The 11,545-nt window shown below is 45.4% G+C and overlaps 1 protein-coding gene across 1 annotated transcript; it reads right to left on the bottom strand.

Annotated features, from left to right (window-relative positions):
- Positions 1–3,602: 3,602 nt before the first annotated feature.
- Positions 3,603–6,952, bottom strand: FEM1A (fem-1 homolog A). Its single transcript, XM_030218802.1, has one exon. The coding sequence runs from the start codon at positions 6,820–6,822 to the stop codon at positions 4,972–4,974; it is 1,851 nt and encodes a 616-aa protein (XP_030074662.1). The 5' UTR covers positions 6,823–6,952; the 3' UTR covers positions 3,603–4,971.
- Between the last annotated feature and the right edge of the window lie 4,593 nt (positions 6,953–11,545).

The raw sequence follows: 11,545 nt of genomic DNA, 5'->3' as shown, positions 1-11,545 counted from the left end.
AGACAGGGTCTGGATGGTACATTTCTTTATGAGGTCAGTGACCTCGTCCTATCTTGTCCTCAAAAAGATTGTCTCATTGGGAAGGTACGTCTGTCAACCTCTCCTGAACTTATGGTTCTAGGTCAGAGACACGCAGCCATGAGAGTCTGCACATCCCCATACCCATGATGGAGAGTCTGGACGCAACGTCAAAAAGAATATAATGTGCCCCAGGCAGATACTTCCTACACTCCAGTGCTTATTGGCCAACTGACAAAGCTTTGTGGCCTGCTCCTGTGGGAGATAATCCATAAGACTTAGTGTACTGTGTAGCAAAGATTATATGTAAACACTTGTGTATAGCTGGTAGGACTGGATGAAGGCAATAAGCATCAAGGCCTAAAAAGATTTCCTTCCAAATGAATCTAGTGTCCAAGCCTCTCTACCTGAGGGAGCTGCTAGGTTGTTTGAGGGCAGATTCAACAACCAGAAAATGGTGAGGCAGTTGTATCCTTTCAAATCCGGAAGCCTTCTGGATACGATACTGCATATCCATCTTCTTAGGTGCAACCTGCACTGAGAGAGGAGCTTTCCAGTTCTTCATGGTGCATCATTAAGGATAGGGTGCAATGGTATTATGACCCCTTCTTTAGGAGGCAACTTAAGTCTAGAACAGATAACATCTCTGCCCTGGTCTCCTCCTCCATCTCCAACTTAAATGGGATGGCCGAAGCCATCTCCTTGACAGTGAGAGACCCTCAGGTAGAGATTTATGTCTCTCGAGGCAGGGAGCGGTTAGAAGGGACCCCTTAAGACTCCTCTGTGAAGTAATGAAGGTCTTCTCATGAGTCCCATGAGCGGCCCCTGTCAGACTCTTCACTGTACTCAGACTGGACTGAGTCTGTGCCTGCTCCAGCTCAGTGGAACCATATCCATACCCCAAAGGGCGCCAAGGTACAGTCCTACAATCAGACTCTGGGAGGCTTGTTCCCCTGTCGAAAACGGTACTGCATGGGTCGGTCAACGTCAAAGGTGCTGGCGCTGAGAATTTCTCCACAGTAGCCTTAGGAAGAATTTGCGGCTGATCCGCAGTTGGCATAAACGCCTTTGATGCCTGAGCGGATTGCAACCGCATCTATGCCAGCTCCTCCTTGAGCACAGCTCAGAACTGCTCATCAAAGGTAGGAATGGTAAAGATGGGGGAGCTGGGAGAGAGACAGACTGAGAAGGCGTCAGTGCCAAACCGGAAGCTGGAGACTTGCAAACCTGCACGTCTATCAAAGAGAGTGCTCCTCCCGGTGCCGGCGCTTCTCGGGTACCAATGATGCCGATGCCCCAGAACTCCTGGTACTGTGCACCAATGAGGACCAAAGCTTATGCTTCTTGGGCTTCCCCTGATGCTCAGCATCATGGTCCTGTCGACGAGGACAATGTCAAACCTGTATGCACTCTCGGTGTTGTGCCCAATGCTGACCGGTCCTGTGGCCTACTTTAAGCGCCCAATGTTGAGAGAAGTCGAGACCTCCTCGATGGCAGTGCACTCCCAGTGGTAGTCAAAGACTTAGCAGTCATCAAGGTCAATGCTTCCAGTGCCGAGGTCGATGGATCAGCTTTCAAGGAGCCAAAAAGTCTCTGCTCCTGGATCTAATGTGCCCTCAACTGCATTTGCAAACAGAGAGAACAAGAGTTAGGCTCATGGTCAGGCCCAAGGCACCCGATGCAACAAGAGTCTGGGTCCATCACAGAACCTTGGACATTGAGAAAAGAATCATAGCCAAATTAAACTCCTCAAATGTGAGCTGTAAAAAGGGGCAGTGTTCAAATTGAGGTCTGTACTCTGGCCGAAATGGGCCTAGTAACTCGTGAAAAAGAAAGGAAAGGAAACTTGAAGAGTCAAAAACACTACAAAACAATAAACTAAAGAGGAAGAAATATTAATGACGAAAGGGACAAAAATAGCCGCACAGAAAGGCACTGTCATTCAGAGAAAAATGCACTGAGAGAACACAATGATGTATCTTCTCTGCTCCACAGAAAAATGAAAGCCTTCATTTTTCTATGGAGCAGGGAAGACACATCATGTCGGGTGGGAAGACACCAGCACATGCACGATGGGATTCTGCCACAAAATTCTACATTAATCTAGCTAGTCAGGGTCTATATCTGGCTCCATTGCATCCCCACCTCAGAGACAGGTGTCCGGGAGTGGCACTGTATTCCAGCATTTTTCTCTATTCCTTGACTTTTTTTGCAGCCAATAAAAAGCATGGACTTAAAGCACAAGTTAATTTTGCCTGCTTTTTAATGCATCAGTAAACATTCTCAATTTTAGTGCAGAAATAAAGTTTACTTTGGTTTTGCTGCACAATTCCGATTTAGTGTATTTTTTTACTTCATTGCACTATGCATCTCATTCTGTTATTACACATAAAATTAAGTTAAAACGAAACATTAAAAAAAATCTGTGTCAAAAGCTTAATGCAGTATTTTAGCATATTTTTTTATCAAACCAGCCTGAAAGTTACTTCTGGGCAGTTCTGGACTCTCTTTAAAATTGTGTTAGCCTCTCTCTAGCCTGCTCCTCTCTTCTCACCTGAGCCTATCAAAGCTGCCTCGGAGCATCTGATTTTCAAAAGGTATCAGTTTAGAACAGGGGTATTCAATGTCAGTTCTGCAGGTCCAATGAATATTCATGTGATCGATTTGGATGCACTGACTCCATTGTATGCTAATAGCTATTATACATATTTAGTAGGGAAATCCAGAAAACCGGACTGGGTTGCAGACCTCGAGGACTGACACTGCACATCCCTGGTTTAGAGCAATGATTCCCAACCCTCTCCTGGAGGCACCCCTTTGATCCAGTTTACAAGATTACTTTCATGCAGTGGACTGTGCAAAATTATTTTATACATACTGAATTAAAGCCTGCAATGTCAGGCTCTCCAGGACACATTTGAAAGCCTTGGGTCTACCTCGATGAAAGGAGAGGAATAAAATTTGCCTCACATTAGAGTTATTTTCTCAAGCTGTGGCGATGCAGTGCTGTATACTATCTTATATGATGTATACTGCATTTGATCTCTTTGTGGGTAAATAACACAGTATATGAGCCTAAAGACAGCACCAAACATTATGTATTCATGGAAGATGGGAGTATATGACTTGGCTGATTTCAGTGGGGGAAAAAACAAAGCTAAATTAATTCTATTAAATTTTAGGTAAAATGCTAATATTTTATGCAAACTGCACTGACAAATGTATCAAACTGTTACACTAACTTTTTGCACTGTATAGTAATCTTGATAGTTACCTTTTATTAGACCAATATAAAAACAATCAAAATATGATGGTGCAAATGAGATTGAATTTAGACTCCTGTTTTCTCCAGAATCATACTACAACTAGAACTCTGCATATTACCAGCCTCCAAGGACCTGATCAACAAAATCTAACTGTGAAAGCTTTTGCTGGGTTAGCATGAAACGATCATCTATACTTCAGTCTGGACAATCCAGAAATATGCCTTGCAATGTGCCAATCGAAACAATTAAAACAATAAACCTCCTGGGCGTTTCATCAACAAAAAATTCATAGATGACATAGAACAGCACTTTTTAAAAATTTTTATTTAAAGTTAGAAGCAGTTTGCCCATGAATTAGAAAAGCATGTTCTTGTGAAGAAAATTCAATGAAATTAAATGTGCATTTTACTCCTGGGGGGAGAGAGGAACAAAAGTGAGATATTTAGATAAATAAAATATTTATAGTTAACACTGCAAAAGTAGTATCCGACCTCGCTTCCTTAAAAGAACACTTTTCCACACCATGCTCACTGCTTCTGTTTGTAAACATTTTGCCCATACCTTAAGCAGAAGTGACATTAACCTTCTCAAGCTAATCACTCATCCGTCACACGTGCTGTTAACTTCTCATTTTCTGAGTCAGGAGCTGAAACTACCTAATATGAGAAAAAAAACAGATTATGGGGGTCCTTTACTAAAGATTAGCGCATGTTAGCTGCAGTGGGGACCATAAAAATAAAACGGGTCCTGAGGTACATAACGTGTTCATCTTTAGTAAAAGACACCTGTATGTATTTAGCAGGGCTTCCTCAGTGGTCATGAGCTATCTCCTACTACACAGTCCCTGTCCAGCTCAAGCTATTTTGGTGGAAACGGAGTCCTTTTGTTGAGGATGCTCACCATACGCCTCAAATAAAGCTATTTTCCTCTATTCCAACCCCACCTTGTATACAAATACAAGGCCACAAGCATCCACATGAGTGTTTTGGAAGTCCAAGAATAAGGACTCAATTTGGCACTTGAGATTTCCATGTTTTTAACTATTACCAAATCCCTAGCAGCATTTACTGGAGCAAGGTAGAATTTTCTCAAAATATATGCCACCAAACAGCCAGCCTGACACTAAAAACCTCTCACATGACAAACTCTGATCTGTGTGAAACATTAGCAGGAAAATTTAATACCGGCAGACTAAACAGACAAGCCTTAACAATTGTCATAATGCATCTGGAAGATGCCTGTACATCTTCATACTTCTTCTCTAATGCTCCCTTCCTTCCACCCCCCAGTCCAATCATGCACATGAACCTGAATCTCACCCAAAAGCTGAACGTTATTCACACTAGGATTCATGCTCCACCTTGAAACTGGCTGCTTTATTTAAATAGTTGTAAGTAGATGGCTTTGTAGGACACGCAGTATGAGCAGTTCTCAGCTCTACTCCCTTCCTAACCATGGCAAATACACCATATATTTCTAAAAGAGGGAAGAAATATACTTGTAAGTATACTTGCTGTAAGTTAACAATCTCTCACCAAACAGAACAAAGTTAACAATCTCTCATCAAACAGAACAAGGTTTTGTGCTATGAACTATCTGGAGTTTTCCTTTACACATTGTCCTATTGGATTTTAGGAAGCATCATAGTTGCAAGACCGTCCAACAATTTCCCCTCTCCCCCGAAGTTTTAATGCAGTTCAATAAATGATTCCAGCTCATCTGGAACAAGCCCTTTGTAGGGGATTTTGTGTTTCTCCACAGCTCGGGCAGCAAGGCACTGAAGAGTGATGTAACTGAAGGGATGCAGCATCGTCTTGGTCACCAGCTTTTCATCTAACAGGTCATAGGCAGTCTTCTGGCAGGAGTTTGTGGCATCAATGTGCGCTCCAGCCTCAATCAGCGTATTCATGATTACCGGACAATTGTTCAGTGCTGCAATGTGCAAAGGGGTATTGTTCTCAAAGTCTCTGCTGTCTGGATCAGCCCCACACTCCAAGAGAATATTTACTACATGAAGGGACGGGAACTTGCCCACTGGATACCGGCCCACTGTGGTGGTATCTTTATCCACAGCCATGTGCAATGGGGTGAAGCCACCCTTGCCCCGAGGGCTTGCTTTCAATAGCCGATATACTGTTTGCCTTTTATAGTGCTCCTGCTCAGGGCCACAGTCCACTTTCTCCAGCAAGAAGATCAGGTGCAAGATAATTGAAAGGGCCTTGGTAAACTGGGTAGAATCTGGCATGTTTTCCCTCTGGCGCATAGCCCTCTCCACTTCTCGGACACTTTTGCTCAGAACAGCCATCAGATCACTGAAGCTCACTTGGGTGGCAAAGGTACCTTTTGAACGATCTTGCAGTACATAGGAGAAGAGCTCAGCAAATGAAAGGAAGCTGCTTGCCGTCATAGGACTGAGAGGGTCCAAGTTGTTCTGCTGCATGTCGAGAGCATATTTCCAGAGATTGATGCAGCGCTCAAAGTTGCCCGAGTCAGCATAGACAGCACCACGGTAACGGATGTAGTAAGAGGTGTCTGGGTGTGAGGGCCCAAGAATTCGCTCCCTAATCAGTAGTGCCTGCATACGCATTTCATCTGGATCTGTAATTAGGTTTTCCAACTCCTCTGTCGTGCTCACCTCTCTGGAGTAGTCATAGGCCAGAACCAGCTGGCGAGGCTCAGGCTTGTGAACAATGGAGCCCTGCTCAGTGTGTCGCATTTCCATGGCCCGTTTCCAACACTTCAGTGCACCAAGCAGGTCCCGCTTCTTGTCCACAAAGGTGGCGCCAAGCAGTTCAAGAGCCTCAATGCCTGCCTCCCGTGGGGTGTGTGGTTGCTGGATCAGATATTCCACAATATTGCTATGACCAGTGACAGCAGCAGCTAGCAATGGGGTCATGCCATAGCCATCACGCTCCATGCGAGCCTGGCTCTTGAGCAACAGCTTCAGGATCTCCAGACTGCCAGACTCTGCACAGTCGTGCAATGCTGTGTTGCCCTTGACACTCTTACGGTTCACATCAGCACCCTTCTCCAAAAGGTACTGTGCAATGTCGTGATGGCCCTTATAGCAGGAGATCATTAAGCAGGTGTGGCCATGCCGGTTGGCCACCTCCAGGTCGGCGCAGTGTTCAATCAGATACTTGACTATCTCCAGGTGTCCATCAAAGCAAGCAGCACGCAAGGGTGTTGAGTTGGTCAATGTAGTGTTGTTCACTGAGGCACCATGCTGTAGCAGGCTACGCACTACTAGAAGATGACCAGCAGCTGAGGCAGCCCAGAGTGGAGGCGCCCCCTCAATAGTCTCACCATCAAAGTTCACTGAGCCCCCTGCCTCCACGTTGACTCGGCAATGTTCGAGCAGGTACTCCACCACCTCCAGGTGCCCATAGCGGGCAGCAATCAGCAACGGTGTACCGCCCACGGTCTTAGCCGTGGTCAGGCCCTCGACGTCCTCGGGTGACCGGTCGCTCAGCAACTTCAGTAGCAGCTTCAACTTCCCGTCGCGGGCAGCGTTGTATACAGCCGTCTTCAGATCCATGGCGCCCCTTCGGGCCTCCCCTTTGCCATTTAACCCGCCCCGCCCGCAGTCCGTACAGCAAACAGCGCCGATTAAAGCGCAGCCGGAACAACCGACTACACTATCGCTCTCTCCCCGGCGGCCATCTTATGTTTCCAAACAAAATGGAGCTCGGAGGCCTTTGACAAGTACTCCTGGGGAATGATGGGAAGGGATAGTGGGATTTGCTGTGAGTTGTAGTTTATGGAGCACAGGAAGCGAGAGCTTGTCAATAGGCGCCTGGACGCTGGAGGACTACAAGGCCCAGCCTGCAGAAAGGGGAGACAGACACCGAGGACGAGCGAGGCGGCCTGGCGGCGTTCCGAGCCAACGGAAAGTGGCAGGAACTGGGATCAGCGGGCGCCGTTCTTAGGGGGAAGAGAAATATGGAAATTTTGTTTCCTGTGAAAAGATTAGGGAAGAAATCAACAGTTTTCAGAAAAATATAAATAGATGTAACCTTTTGAATAATGTTGTCTTTTAAGACTCCCCTCCCTTACTATTTGGCCCAGAATTTGCATACGTTTTCTAGAGTTCAATTACAAAAATATTGTTTCTTGTACATTCTAATTTTTTAAAAAGAAAAGACACGTAGGAGTCAATTTTTCACTGACTTCTTAAAAACGGAATTGAAAAATGATAATTCCTCTTTTCCACGTTCCACTCCTTCCAGCTGCTCATTCCATGCGTGTGAGTGGAACTAGATTTAAAACAAGTAGACTGGGTATTTATACGTCTCTGGGCGAGATGATTGAGGGGTTAAATCCATTTTATGTGCTGTTAAAGCCCTGTGTAGGTGCACAATATAAATGATGAGTGGTATAAGTTTTAGGGGTGATTTAAAATAAGCAAAATAGGTATTTTTACACTTCAGCACCATGGCCACTAGACAGCTCCTCCAAAAAGACCCCCCCCCCCCCCCCCGGTGTGATGTTAAAATTAACAGCACATTTCTCATTTTCAAGACATACTAAAGGGTAATCTACTATAATAATTTGCTCCTCCAGCGTTCCAATTTGTCTCACTGGGATCGTAACCATCTCCTGACGTCAGGAGATGGTTACGAACGCAGTGAGAGACATTGGAACGTTGGAGGAGCAGCTTCAGCCCTTCCTCCATTCGCACCACCATCTTCATATGATAATCTTCCTACTTTACATATCTTGCTATACACAAAACCAATTCCCGCCGTATTTTATGCTTTGCCACTGCGCTGTCCTGTCAGCAAAGAACTCAGTGAGCGTCGTGCACAGTGAATAGGGAGGGAGGCGAGTCCAAGGTCCATGGCAGCACCGCCGCTAGACTGCAATCTCCAGGATGTAGCTGGAGACACCTGGTGTTCTGCCTTTCAGATTCCCCGTCCACCCTTATGCCCTGACAACAGCACTAACTGAGGAATTTGGGTCCGCGCTCAACCTACTGTTTGCTTTGTGCCAGTGCGAGGGGATTCGGTTTCCGGAGGGACGGTTCCTGTAAGGACTCACGGCGCATGACAGTTGAGGCTGCTTGAGTCGTCAGACAGGAACGACTTCAGTGGGGTGATGGGTTGTGAGATGTTACTGCAATGGGATAACGGATTGTGAGATGTAGGAGAGGGTGCGGTGTTCCTGTTCTCTTTGGGGTGGATGTGCCAGCGCTGGCCAAGAAGCTGGGTAATAGCGGTTGCTTTGGAAAAGCTGAAATATTATGCTTGAAACGTGTAGCCAGAATGGTCCTAGGTTTGTGTTGTTGTTTTTGAACTTTGTATATTAATTACACTGTTAAAAGTACCCAAAGCTTAGGCGATAACTTTTCAAAATGATTAAGAGTATTAAACTCAACACAAATTATTCCTCCCTGGATATCATAAAGGAGTTTGCTTGATGTTACAGTTAATAAAGCACCCACAGAACCTGTCACTTATGATCTTCTGTGCGGGGGGGGGGGGGGGGGGGGGGGGGGGGGGGAGCGGTGGCGACCTCAGGGGTGGTGGAGGGGGGAGCGGTGGTGACCTGGGGGAAAACCTTGCTAGTGCTTGTTTCATTGTGTTCAGAAACGGGCCTTTTTTACTAGTTAAAACATAATTAGCAAAGATATTTATTCTTCTGTGTTTCTTCATTTTCCAGTTAGCACTAATGGAGAACCTCCAAGGATTCTGTGGCCCACCTACAGGTGCTAGTCAACAGAGACCAGGGGAAAGATATGAGTAATATGCACTACCAGCTTTATTTGTGTGATTGTAATAATAGCAATATGCAACACAGTTTGATGACAGTGCCCCATCCCCCTTATTTTAGTAGTGATTACCACTTACACACAGAAGATTTGGGATTTAGCTCATGCCTTTTTTTTTCCCACTAGTATTTCAAGGCATGTTATATACAGATACAATAAGCATTTTCCTGTCCCCAGAGGATTTACTATCTAAGGAGATCTTTTACAAAGTAGTGCTAGCGTTTTTAGCTTGCGCTGCAAATCAGCTGGCGCTAAATGATGAGATGTCCATTATATTTCTATGGGTGTCTCAGCGTTTAGCACCAGCTGATATGTAGCGCAAGCTAAAAATGCTAGCGCTGCTTTGTAACCCCCTAGGTAATGGAGGGTTAAGTGACTAGCCTAGTATCACAGGGAGCAGCAATGGGATTTTAACCAGCCTTTCCTGATCCTCAGCCCACTGATCTAACCATTAGGCTGTCTTCTTGTAACTTTCCTTACATTAGCAGATGTTTTATTCTGTTATATACTCACAGTTTGTGGGTGTCATTCTTAAGTATGGGGAATTGCAGTGGCTGCTCTTCTGATATAGAGCCACATAACATAAGAAGCACTATACTGGGTTAGATCAAATGTCAATCAAGCCCAGCATCCTGTCATCTGACAATGACCAACCTAACTTTAGTGGAAGTCATAGACTGTCCTAACCATTAAAAAATGTTGTCATATACATATGTGTAATATGGCAGGAGTTTGGCAGAGGACGAGCACATTTCAAGAAAATGATGATTAGTGTCTGATGAGGGCCACCAGTAGTAATTCATTAATAGTCCCTGCATGGTTTGGGCCTTACTTCACTGGGATGGGAAGAGGAAAAAAAGAAAAAGAGCTGGAAAGAATTGAATGAAACTGAAGTAGGAAGACCCAGCTTAATGAGAATGGCTTGAGGAGTGAGATGTATGTTCATGACTGAACACATGAGAAAAGTAATAATGTGGAGGGGCATGATCGAACGGGGCACCCAAGTTTTCCCGCGAAGGGGCGGGGAAACCCATATTATCGAAACAAGATGGGCAGCCATATTTCGTTTCGATAATACGGTTGGGGACGCCCAAATCTCCACATTTAGGTCAACCTTAGAGATGGACATCCCTAGAGATGGTTGTCCCCGCTTTTCAGCAATAACGGAACCCGAGGATGCCCATCTCAGAAACGACCAAATCCAAGCCCTTTGGTCGTGGGAGGAGCCAGCATTCTTAGTGCACTGGTCCCCCTGACATGCCAGTACACCAACCGGGCACTCTAGGGGGCACTGCAGTGGACTTCAGAAAAAGCTCCCAGGTGCATAGCTCCCTTACCTTGGGTGCTGAGCCCCCCAACCCCCCCCCCAAAACCTACTCCCCACAACTGTACACCACTACCATAGCCCTTAAGGATGAAGGGGGGCACCTAGATGTGGGTACAGTGGGTTTCTGGTGGGTTTTGGAGGGCTCACATTTACCACCACAAGTTTAACAGGTGGGGGGGGGGTGTCCGCCTGCCTGAAGTGGCCTGGGTCTGCCTGCCTGAAATGCAATGCAGTACCCACTAAAACTGCTCCAGGGACCTGCATACTGCTGTCGTGGAGCTGGGTATGATATTTGAGGCTGGCATAGAGGCTGGAAAAAATATTTTAACATTTTTTTTGAGGGTGGGAGGGGGTTAGTGACCTCTGGGGGAGTAGGGGGAGGTCATCCCTGATTCCTTCCGGTGGTCATCTGATCATTTACAGTACATTTTTGTGACTTGGTTGTAAAAAAAAAAGGACCAAGTAAAGTCGGCCAAGTGTTCATCAAGACGCCCTTCTTTTTTCCATTATTGGCCGAGGACGCCCATGTGTTAAGCACGCCCCAGTCCCGCCTTCTCTATGCTTCCAACACGCCCCCGGGAACTTTGGTCGTCCCTGCGACGGAAAGCAGTTGAGGGCACCCAAAATCGGCTTTTGATTATGCCAATTTGGGCGACCCTGGGAGGACATCCATCTCCCGATTTGTGTCAAAAGATGGGCGACCTTCTCTTTCGAAAATGAGCCCAAATAGATTCAGTGTTTATGGATGAAGACACAGTTCCCAATACTAAGTTTTCAGCCTCACCTCACAGAACCAGAGCTCACATCTCTAGAGGCAAAAATCCATCACTCATGTCATCATAAATGATATTAAAATATTTTTTATATACATTTGAACTTTTGATGCACGTTTTTTGTTTTTTTATTTGCTTGTTTGTTTTTAACTAATCGTTGGCAAATTTACTGATTTTTGGCAAATCTGATAAGCCATTCGTTATGGAGGAAGCTAAGTAGCAATTTTCAAATATAAACACCAGGGGGAGGTGTAAGCATTCACACTTTTCAGCACCTCCCTCTCGTTACTATGGTGACTAGTCCACAGTAGCTCTTTCAACTGAAGTGTCCATTAACTAATGCCAAATTATAATAGAACTCCAAAGGAAAGACATGTGATGAGCACAAGTA

This window comes from Microcaecilia unicolor, chromosome 11, assembly GCF_901765095.1.
Source record: "Microcaecilia unicolor chromosome 11, aMicUni1.1, whole genome shotgun sequence".
NCBI classification, from domain to species: Eukaryota; Metazoa; Chordata; class Amphibia; order Gymnophiona; family Siphonopidae; genus Microcaecilia; species Microcaecilia unicolor.
The sequence above is the reverse complement of the archived record's forward strand: the minus strand, read 5'-3'. Positions and strand labels throughout refer to the sequence as shown.